The sequence below is a fragment of the Chiloscyllium plagiosum genome, unplaced genomic scaffold (genome assembly GCF_037043375.1).
Source record: "Chiloscyllium plagiosum isolate Xiang-an unplaced genomic scaffold, Cpla_swu_hap1 HiC_scaffold_20, whole genome shotgun sequence".
Taxonomy (NCBI): Eukaryota; Metazoa; Chordata; class Chondrichthyes; order Orectolobiformes; family Hemiscylliidae; genus Chiloscyllium; species Chiloscyllium plagiosum.
The window spans coordinates 8,254,019-8,271,506 of NW_028270158.1; the positions used below are offsets into that span (position 1 = coordinate 8,254,019).

Genomic DNA, 17,488 nt, shown 5'->3' on the forward strand with positions numbered 1-17,488 from the left:
CATGCGCAAATCGTTGCCGCGGGGAGGGTGAGCCGCATGCGCAAATCGTTGTCGCGGGGAGGGTGAGCCGCATGCGCAGTGCTCGTACAGGGCGGTTTTCCGTTGGGGTTGCTCCTGGCCCCCTCACGGTAGTGACACTGCCGCCTACTCCTCCCTCTTTCTAATGTTAGGTATATTTCGCTCTTTTATCTGTCCCTGTCGTCCTGTGGTAATGGCCGAGCCCCAAAACCGAAAGTAACTTTTTTTATTTATTTTCTGGCGGGTGACTCGGTCTCCGCCCAAAGGGCAGTTTGGAAAATACTTCACGTTTTTAATTTTGTTTTAAAAATCGCAAAATCAGAAAGACGACGAGCTCGAGGTGGTCGGTGTGTCCGGCGGAGAGTGAACTGCGGGCGGATGCTTCATCTGAAAAAGGCAAGGGTTACCCCCACTTCTCCCCCACTCCCCCCCCCCGCTCTCCGCCCCCCGCTCCCCCCTCTCTCCCCCCCTCTCTCTCTCCCCCCCTCTCTCTCTCCCCCCCTCTCTCTCTCCCCCCTCTCTCTCTCTCCCCCCCCCCCTCTCCCCCCTCCCTCTCTCCCCCCCTCCCTCTCTCCCCCCCTCCCTCTCTCCCCCCCTCCTCTCTCCCCCCCTCTCTCTCTCCCCCCTCTCTCTCTCCCCCCCCCTCTCTCTCCCCCCCTCCCTCTCTCCCCCCCTCCCTCTCTCCCCCCCTCCCTCTCTCCCCCCCTCCCTCTCTCCCCCCCTCCCTCTCTCCCCCCCCCTCCCTCTCTCCCCCCCTCCCTCTCTCCCCCCCTCCCTCTCTCCCCCCCCCCTCCCTCTCTCCCCCCCTCCCTCTCTCCCCCCTCCCTCTCTCCCCCCCCTCCCTCTCTCCCCCCCTCCCTCTCTCCCCCCCTCCCTCTCTCCCCCCCTCCCTCTCTCCCCCCCCTCCCTCTCTCCCCCCCTCCCTCTCTCCCCCCCTCGCTCTCTCCCCCCCCCTCGCCCGCTCTCTCCCCCCCCCTCGCCCGCTCTCTCCCCCCCCCCTCGCCCGCTCTCCCCCCTCCCCTCTCCCCCCCCTCGCCCGCTCTCCTCCCCCCCCCCTCGCCCGCTCTCTCCCCCCCCCCTCGCCCGCTCTCTCCCCCCCCCCCGTCGCCCGCTCTCCTCCCCCCCCCTCGCCCGCTCTCTCCCCCCCCCTCGCCCGCTCTCTCCCCCCCCCTCGCCCGCTCTCTCCCCCCCCCTCGCCCGCTCTCTCCCCCCCCCTCGCCCGCTCTCTCCCCCCCCCTCGCCCGCTCTCTCCCCCCCCCTCGCCCGCTCTCTCCCCCCCCCCTCGCCCGCTCTCTCCCCCCCCCTCGCCCGCTCTCTCCCCCCCCCTCGCCCGCTCTCTCCCCCCCCCCCTCGCCCGCTCTCTCCCCCCCCCTCGCCCGCTCTCTCCCCCCCCCTCGCCCGCTCTCTCCCCCCCCCCGCCCCCCCCCCTCGCCCGCTCTCTCCCCCCCCCTCGCCCGCTCTCTCCCCCCCCCTCGCCCGCTCTCTCCCCCCCCCTCGCCCGCTCTCTCCCCCCCCCTCGCCCGCTCTCTCCCCCCCCCTCGCCCGCTCTCTCCCCCCCCCTCGCCCGCTCTCTCCCCCCCCCTCGCCCGCTCTCTCCCCCCCCCTCGCCCGCTCTCTCCCCCCCCCTCGCCCGCTCTCTCCCCCCCCCTCGCCCGCTCTCTCCCCCCCCCCTCGCCCGCTCTCTCCCCCCCCCTCGCCCGCTCTCTCCCCCCCCCCTCGCCCGCTCTCTCCCCCCCCCTCGCCCGCTCTCTCCCCCCCCCCTCGCCCGCTCTCTCCCCCCCCCTCGCCCGCTCTCTCCCCCCCCCCTCGCCCGCTCTCCTCCCCCCCCCCTCGCCCGCTCTCTCCCCCCCCCTCGCCCGCTCTCTCCCCCCCCCTCGCCCGCTCTCTCCCCCCCCCTCGCCCGCTCTCTCCCCCCCCCTCGCCCGCTCTCTCCCCCCCCCTCGCCCGCTCTCTCCCCCCCCCTCGCCCGCTCTCTCCCCCCCCCTCGCCCGCTCTCTCCCCCCCCCCCTCGCCCGCTCTCTCCCCCCCCCCTCGCCCGCTCTCTCCCCCCCCCTCGCCCGCTCTCTCCCCCCCCCCTCGCCCGCTCTCTCCCCCCCCCTCGCCCGCTCTCTCCCCCCCCCCTCGCCCGCTCTCTCCCCCCCCCCTCGCCCGCTCTCTCCCCCCCCCCTCGCCCGCTCTCTCCCCCCCCCCTCGCCCGCTCTCTCCCCCCCCTCGCCCGCTCTCTCCCCCCCCTCGCCCGCTCTCTCCCCCCCCTCGCCCGCTCTCTCCCCCCCCCTCGCCCGCTCTCTCCCCCCCCCTCGCCCGCTCTCTCCCCCCCCTCGCCCGCTCTCTCCCCCCCCCTCGCCCGCTCTCTCCCCCCCCCTCGCCCGCTCTCTCCCCCCCCCTCGCCCGCTCTCTCCCCCCCCCTCGCCCGCTCTCTCCCCCCCCCTCGCCCGCTCTCTCCCCCCCCCCTCGCCCGCTCTCTCCCCCCCCTCGCCCGCTCTCTCCCCCCCCCTCGCCCGCTCTCTCCCCCCCCCTCGCCCGCTCTCTCCCCCCCCCTCGCCCGCTCTCTCCCCCCCCCTCGCCCGCTCTCTCCCCCCCCCTCGCCCGCTCTCTCCCCCCCCCTCGCCCGCTCTCTCCCCCCCCCTCGCCCGCTCTCTCCCCCCCCCCCTCGCCCGCTCTCTCCCCCCCCCTCGCCCGCTCTCTCCCCCCCCCCCTCGCCCGCTCTTCCCCGTCTTCCCCTCTCTCTTCTCCCCCCCCCCCCCCCCCTCACTCTGTAGGTATTTTACCTAGTGTAAGGACAGTAGAGTTCCAGTGAGTTCGGGTTTATGCATAAGCAGTATCTGCACAAGCAGTCAGCACGGATTATGGACGTACACTGCAATTTTTCAAAGTCATGGATTTTTTTTCTGCAGCAAATTATTTATCTCAAAGTTTGGTTTTTTGGATATTGTCTGTTATGTGTGAAATCCAATATTAGCACGACACATCTTAACATTTCGTACTATGGTAACTATTAAATGCTTTTCCTCCTGACCAGTATAGTCATGTTTCTGAATCCGGGCACTGTCCTTTGCTGACTACCCAGAATTTAAATGTCATCATTCGGTGAAGTAATCCAGTAACATTTTTCTCCAGTTTTGCAGCACCACTGTAGGCGCTTACTCTATCAAGCTTATCCTCTTTCCTCCACCTTGCGATTACCTGAGGCCTATGATCGAGAGGAAGTTAGACATCTTCAAGCCATCAAACTGACTCAGGAAATTTGATTGGAATTGGTGGTTCACCAGATGCCACAAATACATGCAAAGAAATGTTTTAACTTTGTATGCTTGTTTGAGAGTAGTTCAACTTCTGGTTTGAAAAAAAGAGTTAGAGCTAAATCTTAGACTTAGACAAAAGAACGAAGTTGTAAGCCATCAGTAATGTGAGCCTGGTATCTTTGGTTGAAGGGGAAAATGCAAAAACACAAGAACACAAGGGAATGTAGGGATGTCATGAGCATCCTGGTAGGCTCAGTGTATGACCACTATGACAGCAAGTGAAAAGTCCAGAGATGCAGCCTGGTCTGGTCCATGATTACAAAGATAGTTGCAGTGCAGGTCATGATACAGCATTGAAGTGCAGAAAAAACTCTGCAAGTGAATTGGAGGTGTATCTTGAAGGTTTTTTTTGAGGCTGCTAGCATGTCGGGTGCCAATGACCATGAATATCGGCTGTGTGTGGCTGGCACCCAAGTTGTTGGTGCCCAATTTCCAACACTGAGGTTGTTTCAAGCAAGTGGTGACTCGAATCCACCAGGTGCTAGCTCTGAGTTCTTTGTCAGAATTTCTCAAAATTTGGCTTTGTTGGGTGAGCTTAATAAGCTGGGAGTCTAAATATTAATGAAGCTATTGTGCTGTTAAACAAGCAATAATGACCATTAGTTAGCATCTTGATATTGTCTGGAAAGAATCTTGCCACACCTCTTGTGATGAAACAAGATGATCTCAATATTGAAATGGGCGTTGCACACTTGTTGCCTGATTTCAACCGCAGGTGTCAACATAGCCCAAATCACTCTGATCCCTGTCAGATTTCACACATGAATTCTGTTTACCACAAATTCAGTGTAATTGATTATGTGCCTGTTTGTACTTCACATAACCTTTCCCCCACCCTGTTACACCTAACTTTCAGTGTAATTTTCCGAATCGTTGATGTTTTACATATTTCCTCTTCAATTCAGCAGATGACATTAGCAACAAGATGTGAGGTGCTTGGTCTTTATCGAAGAATTTTCAGAATAGCAAGAACATGGCAGTCACTATCGGGACAAACAGAGGACACTTTGAAAGAAAAAGATTACATCATCACAGAAGCCAGAACATTGTTCAAAAAAAATAAAAATGTCAGTCTCAATCTTTTAATTCATGCATGTTTACTGCATTTATATATATATATTAAAGTTATAATGTAATGGGTTTTGAGCAAATTATTCCTTTCTTTTCTTGTCCAACCACTATTCCCTTTGACCCTATAAATCCAGTTCTTCTGTCATTAAATCTCCTCTGACTTCTGCCCAAGTCACAGACCTCTCTTTGTCCCTTATTTGACTCACACCTAAATATCTATCAGAGATTATTCTCAGGTTGAGTATTCCTACTGGAGGTTTCATTCTAGACTATGTTTTGCCAGTTTCTGCTCAAATGTGCAATTATTTTACTATTTTGACACTCAAGGTCACTTTAAGGTGACTCATGTAACCTGGTCATTTAGCTTAGTTGGAACAATGTTGTAGCACCAGCAGTGGAGTCCCTACATCTGAGCTATGAGGTCTGGGTTCAAGTCCCACCTGCTTCAGAGGTGTGTAGTAACATCTCTGAACATGCTGATTGAAACCAAAAATCTCTCTTTCTAAATTGATTGCTGTCCATTGTCTTGAGTCATGGTATATATTTGATCACAAGTTTGTTATTGCTTGTAATTCTGTACCTCCAAGGGTTTTTACATGTTCTGTCATTATTTCAAATGTAACAAAACAAAGAACTGTCCATGCTGGAGATCTGAAACAAAAACAGAAATTACTGGCAAAGCTTAGCCAATCTGACAGCATCTGTGGGAGAAAGCAAGAGTTAACATTTCAAGACTAGTGACTAATCATCGGAACTACTGTTTATATGTCTTACTAGCCTGGAGAATTTCCTATACTCCATTTCAAACCAATCCTTACTCTGATATTGTAGTCCTTTAGCCATTGTTTAATTCTAAATCTTGAACACTTCCTAGAGTTGGATAATGCTGATAATAATTTAAATGTATAAAAGTTGTCAAACTAAATTTGTTAATTATGCTTCACAATTCAATCCATCTCAATTTTATCCATTTCTGAGACTTTCATCCCTCAGCTACTTTCTTTCTCTCTCCAGGATGAGCTATGGATATGCATTACAGGCTTAATGACTTCTGCAAACACCTTGATTATGCTACTTTCTCTCCAAGCCTGCATAATGATTCCTGTTCTATTCTCCATGTTTTTTGGCATCTGCTCTCACAACACCATCTTTCCTATTGTATGGTTGCTTAATGATGAAGCAGAATTATCTAAACTACTGACAATACAAACTGCACATTCTATTCACAGGAAATAGATTCAGTATTAAGAATTTTTTACAATCATGCACAAAATGCTACTATTAACATGTGGCCACAATTCAGCCTTAATAATGTAGGCATGCTATTCACCCATGCTTTCAGATGTCTACTAGCAGGGGATAAATAGATAAGTGCAAGAGCCATAAATTTTTTTTTCTACCCTGTTTTGAGTTTTTACCGAGCTCCTGACCTTGAGTGGTATGGGTATTGAAGTCTAATGTGATATGAATTCTAATTTTTACTTTAAATAATGGGCATTTATATATTCCCTGTAGCACAGAAATACAGCCCAAGGCACTTCACTGAAAGGTAACTCTACAAAAATAGATACAGAGCCAAAGAAGCAGCTTTTAGGAATACAGAAACAGAAGTTTTGATTTAAATGAGTAGTGAAAGGGAGGATCTGGAAAAAAAAAAGTCAGTTTCGAGGACAAGGAAACTGCACACTACAAGCACAGTCACAATGATTGTCTTTTGTGATTTGGTTAGGGCTATTTCCATTTGGTAAAAATGATGTGACTATTCATTTAATTCCTAATCAATAGTGAGGCCACACTACATGAGTAATACATCTCATTAATCTTTATGCTGGATGATCTCTGAATAAAAATTTCTACACTTATACCTGTACACAAACTATTCTATCTGTTGTCTGCTCTGTACCTGATGATCAAGCAGTTCCTTAAGCCTGAAGTGAGCGCATTACAATATTTAAAGTTTGAATTGTAAGTAGTGGTAGCTTAATGTTTACACAAAGGCAAACACTACAGGTGCTAGAAATCTGAAATAAAAACAGGTCTGGCAGAATCTGGAGACCAAAACGATTAACGCTTCAAGTTGATGATCTGTCATCGGACACACACCGCTGTCTTTTTTTCACTCCATGAATACTGTATTTCTATGTATTTTCAGAATTTTCAATTGTTACTTGTTTGTAATGTTTTGTTTTTTTAATTACCTGCAATGTTATTTGACTTCTTTTCTAGTTAACAGATGCAGAAGCAATTAAAATCTGCATACAGGAATGTCAAACAAGGATAGAAATGGGTAAGAATCACTTAAGAATTTATCAATACTTGTAATTTCTTACACAAGTAACTTACAGGGTCTACTGTTTGTTTTTGAATTACCTTTAATTTCTTTTGCAGGACTACATTACAGAATTCCATATCCCAGACCAGTAAGTTACCACCTTTACATTGAAACATGTTCTAAAATTTCTTTGCTCAATAAATTAACAGCTGAGCTTTAGAGGTGACTGATCATCCTTGACATCTAGGCTATATTTGACTGCTTGTAGCATCAAGGAGCTGTAGCAAAATTCAAGTCAATGGGAGTTATGCAGAAAATTCTCCACGATTTTGAGTTATACCGCAGAAAGGAAGATATTTAACATAAAAGATTAATTGTCTCAGTCTCAAGACACCTCTACAGGAATTCCTAAGAGTAATGGCCTAGGCCCAACCATGTTCAACTAATTTATCAATGACTTTCCACTCATCATCCGATCAGAAGTGGGGATGTTCATTATTGATTGTAAGGTTTGATTCCATGACTATGACATTGTCAGGCTATTGCTTGACACCTTTCCCAATTCTGGTACAAGACCTCATAGGAAGGACTTTACAGGGTAAATGTGTTTTACTTTGCTGCTGTTTCTGATGTCTAAATTGATGTTGGGGTGGGGTTCATTCAGTTTCATCCCTTCTCTTAGATTTTGTAGTGTATGATAAAACTGAATGGCTAGGCCTTTAACCTCAAAGACAACCAAATTGCTATGGATCTGAAGCCAGATCTGTTAAGGAAAATTGATGTTGTACCATAGAGGATATTAGTGCACCAGATGGATTTCTCCAGTAATCAACAATGGTTTCATTGTTGCTTTTAATTCCATATTTATTAATTTAATTGTGCCATGGTCGGATTCAAATCTATTTCTTTAATGTATTAGACGCTCTCTGGATTATTCTTCCAATGACATTTCTGCTATGCCACCACCTCCCCTTCTTATAATAGATTTAAATTTCCAGCAGAGAAACTTAGGTGATTAGGTTTGATGTTATACAGAATACTGTTATGTGGAAAATCTTTTGCTTTAAGTATTTACAATGGCTGCAAAAATTAGCAAAAGAACTGTAATCAGATACTGAATTATCAGCTAGCTCTTCACGTTCAGACCAGTGTAATGAATAAGTGCTTATTTAAAATATAACCTTTTAATAAAACTATAAGGTTGAATGGAGTAATTAAAAATTAAAATGTGTTATTGGTTAAATTTGGTGGTCTTAGGCTACCAGAAAGAAAACTGTTTTGTCAGAGGACTGGTCAGAGTTGGACTATAACACGGTAGGCCCAATTTTCTGACCTTGCTTCTGTTGAGTAATGTTTCTTGGAAACACTGAAAATACCATTAATTCTTAAGCACGTGCGCTGATTTGAAATTACAGCCTGGAAACAAAAGGCTACAAGGTGCAGAAAAATAAGATTAGTTGTGACCTTTGAAATTGGACTGCCTCAGGATCGGGCCTGTGGACTACAGGAGATCGAGGGTCCTGGGCTGTCTCCTTATGCTGAGACTGAAGCCTAACATGCAGCTTGTCTGCCTGCAAATCTAGTCACTTTGGTCTTGGCTGCTGTCATTCCTGAGAGGATGAAGTGCGAAAGAAAGACAGTGTCAAAAAGCGCTTCTGAGATTGTCAGGGATGAGGGGATCTAACCCTAAATAACTAGTAAATCTGGTACAAATCTGGCAGTACACCTCATTAGTGTCTCGTAATGATTCTCTTGTAAATAAACCACTTGTTAATAAGTGGTGACTTTTTAAAATGAACTTCAAAATTGGGAATGAGACAAGCATGTTTTACAAACCAATACCATACAATGAATTATGCAGCAAACAAAAACCAGATAAAGTAGTTTTATTGTAAATGATTAGTATATGATACAACCCTTTCTCTGTTCATAAATATCCCACTGGGAGACAATGCAGCTCTTTTTACATTTCAGAAATACAACCACCAATTACTCAATTAACAAATACAAAAATTCAGCTTACTTTTAAATTTTGAAAAATGTTTTAAAAAATATAATGAACCTATTTAGTGATGTTATGAAATCTGTCCAGAGCAGACAGGCGTTGAACCCTTATATTCTGGTTCACAAGTAAGAATGTAACCAATGAGCCCTTACCACAAGACCCCTTAAGTGCTCAGCTTTCTCTTTTCTTTAATAGTTCTAAAAGGGTGAATTTTGAGACTGTCTTCAGCTCCATTCAGTCTGATGTCAAATGGATTGAAGTGGGGATAGAGGAAAACATCTCAAGATCTTGTAGAGTGCAAATTTATATCCATAGGTCTCTTCATGGACTTAGTTGTAATGTCAAATAAACTAATGTAGATGATTTTAATCAACTTGTTCAGAAATGTTATCTAGGCTTTCTGAACATGTCTTCAAGTACAGGTTAAGGATGCCTCAGTGAAATGTCTGTCAGCACTGTGACAGCATGGTAGACCCTTAGTACTGCTGTGTCTACTAATGTGCAGCCATGATTACATACTCAAATTTTGAACTCGCCGTCTTGTGAGCCAAAGACAAACATTGAGCCGTACCTAACTCTTCAGAACTCGGATCCTTTTCTTTGTAGAACCACCATTAATTGCTCGTTTCAAGAATTAAACAAATAAATTGCAAGAAGTGCCCACCAGTGGCAGTGCAACAATAACAAAAATAAATAATGGAGAAAGAAACTACGGTCTAAATCAAAATGAAGGTGGAGTTAATGCATTCCAGCCCACGTGCCCACTTCTCTCTCAGTGCTTTGAGTTTTGGTGGAAACAATGTGCTCGCTCTATAAGGACACCTGGACACAAACAGAACTCAGCTTTTTTTTTAAAAACCCACCACCAAACCTCCCAATTGACAATTTTTTAAAAATTGAATTACTGGATTTAAAGCCTTAACTCTTTTTTTCTCTCTCTGTGGATACTTGCGCATCTATTGAGTTTGTCCAGAATTTTTTGTTTCAAATTTCCAGCATCCACAGTATGCTTTTATGTGAGCCAGGAGGTCTGGACTCAAGGCCCATCTGCTCCAGAGATGTCATAACACATCTGAACATCTTAAAAAAGAAAGTCTGTTTGACCTGCCTTTCTAACTCTGATGCAGTAATGTCCATCAAACCATACGTGCTAAAGCTGCCAGATTACTGGGTGTCAGATAAGGAAGGTTCAGCCTGTATTTTTGAATTTGACTGCAATGCAACATTTTGAGATATAGATTCACATCATACCTTTAACCTTCTCCATATTATTTACAGATACATTTGCCTCCTATGGGACTTGCTGATAAAAAGGGACGTAAATTTAAACTGCAAGAAAGGCTGAGAAAAATTGCTAAACCAGTTTATCTACAATCACACGAGGAGATGTAATGGTGGCTGGGATCATCTACTTTTAAACTGTTTTCTTTGATCACGTGAATATGATTTATTGCTTGTGGTTTATATTGTACTTTATTTCTGAAAGTAAAATTTCTGTTCTGAAAAGAAAATGGCCTCCAGCAAACTGTTTGAATCAGGAAGTTTCTACAATTATTAGAATGTAGAAAATCCTGAAACAAAGTATTTTTCAGTTAATTTATTTAATGTTGAAAAGTATTTTCAATGCAAAAGCACATAGGGTTCTTGTAGCACAGTGATAATATCCTTCCTCTGAGCTAGGAGGCTCAAGTTAGAAGTGTGTAGGAACATCTCTGAACAGATTGATTAAAGAATATCTAAGAAACATTTTGATACATTGACCAAAGAACAATTTCCTGTGCTATACTATTTTGTCTGAGCATTTCTGGGCCTCTGTAGTATGAGAGTAGTATAGTGCAGTGGAAAAGCAAATCTGTTACTGAGGATTTGCATATTGCTTTTGGGTCAGTTTCCTTGAGGCTCCATATTTTGTGCAATATATACTCAAAAATCAGTGTTATCACTAGGTTGTAGTACTTTGACTTTTTTTTCCCCTCGGTGCTTCAACTTTATTCATTCTTAGGGCATGAACACCATTGTCAATGCCAGCATTTATTCATGTCCCTGGTAGCCCTTGAGACAGTGGATCTTAATGTTGAAGTCCAAGCGTCAAAGTCCCCACAATGCTGTTAGAAGCTGAAGGCTTCAAGTGTGACTGTAGCAGTTGCTGCCATGATGAAAATCCGCTGACCTCTGATTCATTAACTGCTCTCTGGTTAGGTTTGGTTTTTGGATTAGAACATGTGGGAAACTTGAAGCTGTCCAGATAATTGCCTGATTGCTTCCCAGAGAGAAGCAACATAGCTTCTCCAGCCAAAGAAGGGAAGGGAAAGTACAGTACAGGACAGGACGGTACGGTGTTGTAACTCATTCATCTCTGACTCGTGACTTTTGTCAAACACAAATAATTTTATTTTATTATCATTACTTTATATATCAGAGTAATGAACAGTGTACAAAAGATGCTTTTTGACATAATAATATTTACTTCTACTTTCCAGTTTTCAAGGTGAATATACCTGATCAATTCTCCTTTTAATCATCCAATTGGCAAAGAGCTGCCACACCACGATTTATCCAATGCTGTTCTGCTTTATCTGAAGAAAGCTCTATTGAAAGTACATAATTTGTTGAATGGCCAGTTGTGGATAAGGTACCTCTGCGTGCACTGGTTTTGTACACTGGACAGAAATAGACATTCTGATGCAGAAATGTTGCACTCACTCCTGGTTTAAGCCAGATAATGGGCATAGAATCAAATAAAATTTTAGGTAATGACTCCCCAATGACCATATTTTCTCTATCCCAGCGAGCACCTTCTAAAAACAGACCCTTAACATAAGCTCCATCTTTTGGCTTTTGGTGCATATCATTTTCTTCTTTCATGACCTAGAAAATGTGAGAGAAACAAGTCTAAGGTAATATGATTCTGTAAAACTTAAGCCATTTTGGCTACATGCCAAGGATAACAATCTTGCATAAGAAAAAGAACACTTGAATGCAAAGAAAAATACGTTTGCTGAATACTTTAAAAACATTTTTTGAAGAGGGATGCGAAGATTAAATGTAAACTTGATCAAAACTGTAAAGGATCAAATATCCTATTAGTATGTATTACCTAAGTTTATAATAGAAAGTGATTCAAGCAAGGATTCCATCTTGGAGAAATAATTTGAGGGAAAAATATAGAAGGAAAGGGAAGGAGAAGCCTAGAGCAAGAACAATGCTTACCTCAAATTCAAACCCAATGTGATCAATGGGTATCGTATATTTTCTTGCATAATTCTGAGAGACACCAGTCAAAAAAGATTGAGTAAAATAGAATCCAGATAACCAAAATACATTGGGTGGTCCTTTATTAATCCATTCCTGTTTATGAAAGACATTAATAAATTGGTGGTATTATGACATTTATATCAAATAACAACTTCCATTAATTAATGTCTTACTACTCTCATGCTCTTTTATGCACAATGGAAACATTCCATCCTTTAATTTTAAATGTCACTGGTTTAACACATTGACCAATTCATGGCGAAAATCTAACCCATCAATACTTAAACAAAAATTTATTCTGAACTGTACACTTCCTAAAACTCATTGTCATCAAATAATAGTTACGCTTATTTCATTCCAGCAATTATTCCAATCTAGTTCTCCTATTATTACTATTTACTGTCAGAATAAATTTAAACAAATATATGGAAACCAAAACAAAGACCTGTAATTAATAACTTTCTAAAGAAAATCAAATAGGATCTTGATGAGGAAGATTCCCTCCATTTCTATTCTTGCCAAAAGTTCCCAGTGATTTTGGAAATTCATGATATTTCAGATTGAAATGGGCTAGTTTAAGACTTTTTTTTCTCCTAGGGTCAAGTAAAATGCACAATGGATAAAAAGTAGTTTGTAATTTCTTGGTTGTCTTATCTCAAATCCGCAACATAATTTTCAATATGGTTCCGGGATTACAATTAATATTCAGTATTTTATGCAAATTATTTGTTGTGCACAACAAAGGAACAATGTATAACTATATTCTAGTGAATAAAATAAAATCACTGCACATACTGGAAGTCTGAAATAAAAAAAATGTTAGACACTCAGCAGATCTGGCAGCATTTTAGAAAGAGAAACACAGATAACAATTCATTTGATTCCTTCAGAACGATATTCTAGCAATGTTGAAGTCATATTTGAATCATCAAATTTGGCCAACAGATAATAAATTTATCTTAAAATATTCCAGCATGTAGATAACTTGTAATGAATCCATATTTATGATCGTGTTTTCTCTTAAGATAGCCAGCAATATAAAACAATTATTACAGCTCAACTCCATATAAAGGTAAAAGTCTTCGCTCATTCACGACATTGTGCTATAGGTTTAATAAATATATGGTACCTGGAAAAAATGTAACCTCAGAAGAAGATCTACCACATAACTGCCAAGGGGTTTCAGAGACGGGTAGGATTTTGCTGCCCACATGGATGGAACTTTTCCCACCAGCATGCTATCAAACACATTCTCGAGTTCAGCAGACATTACCACAAGTCCCTTAATGGCCTTCCGTATGTTTATGAGACTGCTGCGTACAACTTGAGTGAGTCTGAAAGAGAAGTTATAGTAGTATGTAGAATGTTTTCATAAATGTCATTAAAAATTTGGTGTATTCTCATTAAACCATTCATAACAGAATCAGTTCTTAACAAAATTTTCCAAATTTATTTATATCCATTTCAGATGCTGCATCTCATCACCATTCTCGGGAAATATTTGGACAAATTGAAGAGGATGGTGTAACGGATCTTCTCACTTTGCTTTGTACCTGAGGAACAGTATTCCTCAAGATAACAGAAGAAAAATCATCTTTCAAAGTCAGTATTTCTCTTGCCTCTGCCAACCATAGCGTAATATCCTTGAAGTTACTCCCCTCAATCAGCACAGTTTAAAAACTCTTAAGAGTACATTGGTTATAGATAAATTCAAATAGCACGCAAGGCAGAGACACTTGCATCCATGTTAATTATATTCCCGTATGAAGATGGGGGGGGTGGAGCAGTTCCACCTGCTAGCTGGGAAGCACAAACTGTGTCTTGTCTTTGGGAAGGTCTATCACATGCCACTGATGCATTTAACTGAAAACACCAGAGATGGAAGTCCAACTGACTGTAAACCACTGGCCAAAGACTAAATACTTTTTGATTGGCAATGGAAGCCATGATTGCTGCTTTTACAATATTCACCCAATGATCCAAGATCCAGGCCATACGAAGGATACATCAAGGTGGGATTTACAGGCGGGAAGTCAGCAGCAATATGGATGTGTTGGTCTTGGCAAACCACACCCCACTTCCCAATATCACATCTTTCAGTCATGAACAGAGTACCCTTCCCCTCTCCCAGAAGCACTGAAGCAAATTTGTTTGGGTTCGTTTATTTTCTCTGCACACCAGCTGTCACTCCTGCTTTTGGGTAAATCAAACGACAGTGGCATCAGACATTAAAATGGACATTAATTAGCAACAGGACAGGGCGGCCGTCCATCATACTTTCCACCATTGACTTAATCTGGATGGAAGTGACAAGGTGGTGGAATCCTTTTCTCTTGCCTAATTAAAAGCTCTTAACCACCACCATTGAGGAAAAAGCCATTATCTATAATGAAAGTTAACAATCTCAAAAGCTTCTATGCTGAGCCAAGAGGGTTATGACTGCTCCTGTAGATCTCACCAGGATGTTCACAGCCTTATTTGTTCTAGAACATGTCCCCTCCATTTCCTGTATAATCACTTATCTGCAAGTGAGTGGTTGGCCAAGGCTAACCACTCTTTGACAAATGTAAATTTCTCTGATTTTTGAACTCTACACTCAGAAAACAAATCAGCATCTAATATTTATAATGGCCACTGCTGTTACTGATGAATTAATTCCCTAGTGTGATTTTCCATTGCATTAAAATTCCACAAATAGCCTATGTTCTGAACAGCTCATCTGTAATTTTTGAACTGGTAACTTTAACATTTACTCAGATTATTTCTATATGTTTGTATTGTGGAGTGCATATAAAGGATAAATGTGAATCAAATTGCTCTGATTACCATTGAACCTCTAAAAGGTTGTTTGGGTTGGTGAGGATTCTTTACTCATAAGGAATGGTTGCACCTTGATTTCAATCTTTAATTAATACTGTATTAAATTTCGGATTGAACCTCTCCTGAATGTGATTTTGTTATACAGAAAACACATTTTGTTGCACACCTGTTGAATCTGATAAGTTCTTGTCTGAGGACTGTATTCATCGACTCCTCATACACTACTGGATATTTTACCATCACGTCTTCCAAATTAAAGTCATCAGGTAGTTTGGACATGATGTCTGCAGCCAAGTCTTCAACAACCTCCTGAAATTATTATACAGATTCATGAAAAGAAGTTTTTCTGATTTCACTCAATGTAACTAACAGATTTTTTAAAACTATTTTTGAACTTCACCAAAAGAAAACAAGATATTGAGGCTTTTGTCTTGCACTCATCAGAATTAAGGCACATGAAACAGACTTGAGAAAAGGGGACACTATTTTTTTACAGCATGAGAAGAGAGTACTGATTTGTTGGGCCATTATAGACATTGAAATGCATAGGTAGGTACATTCTGATTGCCTAAGGCATTGCCATAGGGACGTGTCACAAAGCTAGTCCCTTTTTTATTATAAAAGCTGTTCCTTGGCACAAAGATACTCTATCCTTGATTTTTTTCAGAGGGGTAATAAACCAGGCTGGGGTCCGATCAGACTGGTACAGAGATGAAAAGGGTTTTGAGAGGCCTTTTGTTTATATGTAAACAGATGAGACTTCAGGCCAAAGTGGTCATGTTTTAGCAGTGACCTGTAGAATGTAAGGGGAGTGGTCAGCTCTCTCGCTGAGCAGTTTAGTTCAGTCCAGAACTGATTGGGAGTTCAACAGTAAGCCATGCGGAAACAATCTCTCTGTCTCTCTGCCCTTCTAACTCCAAACTGTAAGTATCTGTTCAATAATTTATACTGGTTCTAAGGGGGTTTGCTTATTGGGACTGTTGTGTGTATTCAGAACAGCATAATTAAGTCTAGTTTGGATAGAATGAGTTCTGTAAGGGTTCTTTATTCTGTCCTTTGTGTAATCTTGTGAATAAACTTTTGTATGTTTTAAAACCTGATAATCAACCTAGCTACCTCACTCCTGGTAATTTTCACTGTACACTTACTGAAACAAATTGTAAAGTTATGGTCTGGGCTTCCTGTTTAAGAATGTTTTGAGTGGTCGGGCCTAGCCCATAACAGATGGAGCTGACATTGGTTGCCTCAGTTATGCATTTGTTTTGAAAAAGGTGCGATGAGTGGTTTTTCCCAGTTTTTCAAGATTGTGTGCCTTAGGCAGCCTATACTGCTCTTTGTTCACCCTGAAAGCCTTTGCTGAACTAGGGGCATAAAAGCCATCCAGTAGAATAATGGTTACCCGCATGAGATTTTTTTTTTCATTCATTCACAGGATGTGGGGTCGCTGGGTGGTCCAGCAATTATTGTCCATCCATAATTGTTCCAGAGGGCAGATAAAAGTCAGACATATTGTTGTGGGTCTGCACTGTCATGAAGGCCAAACCAGATAATAATGGAAGATTTACTTCGTGAAGGAGTTAGGTTTTTCCCAACAATTGAGTGATTACACGGACATCATTAGATTCTTAATTCCAGACATTTTGAATTCTGATTCAATTGCAACAGTGAGATTTGAACCCAGGTCCCCAGAATGTTACTTGGATCTCTAGATTAATAATGATACCATAAGGTCAATTATTTTCCATATATTGTGCAAAACCATGAACAGGCCAAAAGTGTCACACATTGAGTAATTGGTATATGAATTTCAGTGCCATTGTGATGTTGGATGTGAGGGCTGTATGTCCTAAAAACCGGTAGATAGCTCCCCTTTGGATGTTCGTATCAAGCAAGGTACCAACTGTAAAACAGTGTGGGACATTAGATTTGATTCTGCAACTAGACAACATTTGCTGCATAATCCTGAATGTATAAGGAACAGCCAAAATTTACAATAGATATTTATTATCACGTGTACTTTTACATGAAAAATACAGTGAATACTTTTATATAAGTCACTCCACCGTGACACTATATCAATGACAGAAGTCATACATAATATTTTTAAACATAAAATTAAGACCAAGTTCATCACTGTTCAGTTAACAGCTCCTGAGCTTGGGGAAAGTTGATTAAGGAATGATGGAGTACCCTGAAGATGCAACCGGGATGAGACCAGCAAGCTGTTGGAATACTAGATTTTCAGGCTTTGTATGGCACACTTGTCAGTGCTGGTAACTACATATTTTACTTTGGGCCCTGTTCTTTGCAGGCAGAAACGTGAACATATACTGCTTGTTTCAATGCAACAAAATAGATAACCCCATTCTTTGGATCATTTCCCAAGGCAATGATTTAGCCATTTAATCAAAGCTTAGCCATTAATCCTCAGTCATCGTTAACTGTTGCATTTTCCATGGCAACACTTGCACTTATCACAGTCCACTTGCCAACCAATCAGAATTCTCATACAGTATAAATGTTATTTTCCATTTAGTATTTCTTGTGAATTGTTTAGAGGATTACAAGGTAGAAGGTCTTGACATAAATGTCTGTTTCTATCAATACCCAAGCTCTGTACTACAAGATGACTATCTATACTAAGGCTTTAGAAGGTTTCTTTACTCGAGAACAAGATGTTATCGGGCAATTATAAGAACCAATTGGATAAGATAGATGGTTTCCACTAGTAAAGGGGTTTCAATC

At 43.1% G+C, this 17,488-nt stretch overlaps 2 protein-coding genes across 8 annotated transcripts in view; one reads left to right on the forward strand and one right to left on the reverse strand.

The window, feature by feature from the left end:
* The first annotated feature begins 90 nt into the window (after positions 1 to 90).
* lyrm1 (LYR motif containing 1) lies at positions 91 to 14,864 on the forward strand. 6 transcript variants are annotated; one of them, XM_043712095.2, is made up of 7 exons: positions 105 to 170; positions 341 to 414; positions 4,226 to 4,387; positions 6,618 to 6,678; positions 6,780 to 6,811; positions 9,947 to 10,062; positions 11,149 to 14,864. In XM_043712095.2, exons 1-6 carry the CDS (start codon positions 164 to 166, stop codon positions 10,058 to 10,060), a joined length of 450 nt encoding a protein of 149 aa, XP_043568030.1. In that variant the 5' UTR covers positions 105 to 163; the 3' UTR covers positions 10,061 to 10,062; positions 11,149 to 14,864. The 6 variants fall into 6 exon arrangements, 5 of the variants coding, with proteins under 5 accessions (XP_087853760.1, XP_043568030.1, XP_087853759.1 ...); XM_087997633.1 differs by having other exon boundaries at positions 106 to 170; positions 9,947 to 10,104; positions 13,392 to 14,864; XM_043712094.2 differs by having other exon boundaries at positions 108 to 170; positions 9,947 to 10,104.
* dnah3 (dynein axonemal heavy chain 3) overlaps positions 11,183 to 17,488 on the reverse strand; it is a 208,567-nt gene continuing 202,261 nt past the window's right edge. For both annotated transcript variants that reach the window (XM_043712084.2, XM_087997630.1), the window contains 4 exons: positions 14,910 to 15,052; positions 13,053 to 13,257; positions 11,879 to 12,016; positions 11,183 to 11,536 (listed from right to left, as the gene is read on the reverse strand). In XM_043712084.2, coding sequence (XP_043568019.2) covers positions 11,183 to 11,536; positions 11,879 to 12,016; positions 13,053 to 13,257; positions 14,910 to 15,052 — 840 coding nt within the window. The remainder of the gene's footprint in view (positions 11,537 to 11,878; positions 12,017 to 13,052; positions 13,258 to 14,909; positions 15,053 to 17,488) is intronic.

Bases quoted from the DNA above. Each gene is read 5' to 3' on its own strand.
- lyrm1 (XM_043712095.2), top strand. The intron at 415-4,225 runs GCAAGGGTTACC...TCTTCAATTCAG, and splicing joins GGATGCTTCATCTGAAAAAG to CAGATGACATTAGCAACAAG. The intron at 6,812-9,946 runs GTAAGTTACCAC...TATTATTTACAG, and splicing joins GAATTCCATATCCCAGACCA to ATACATTTGCCTCCTATGGG.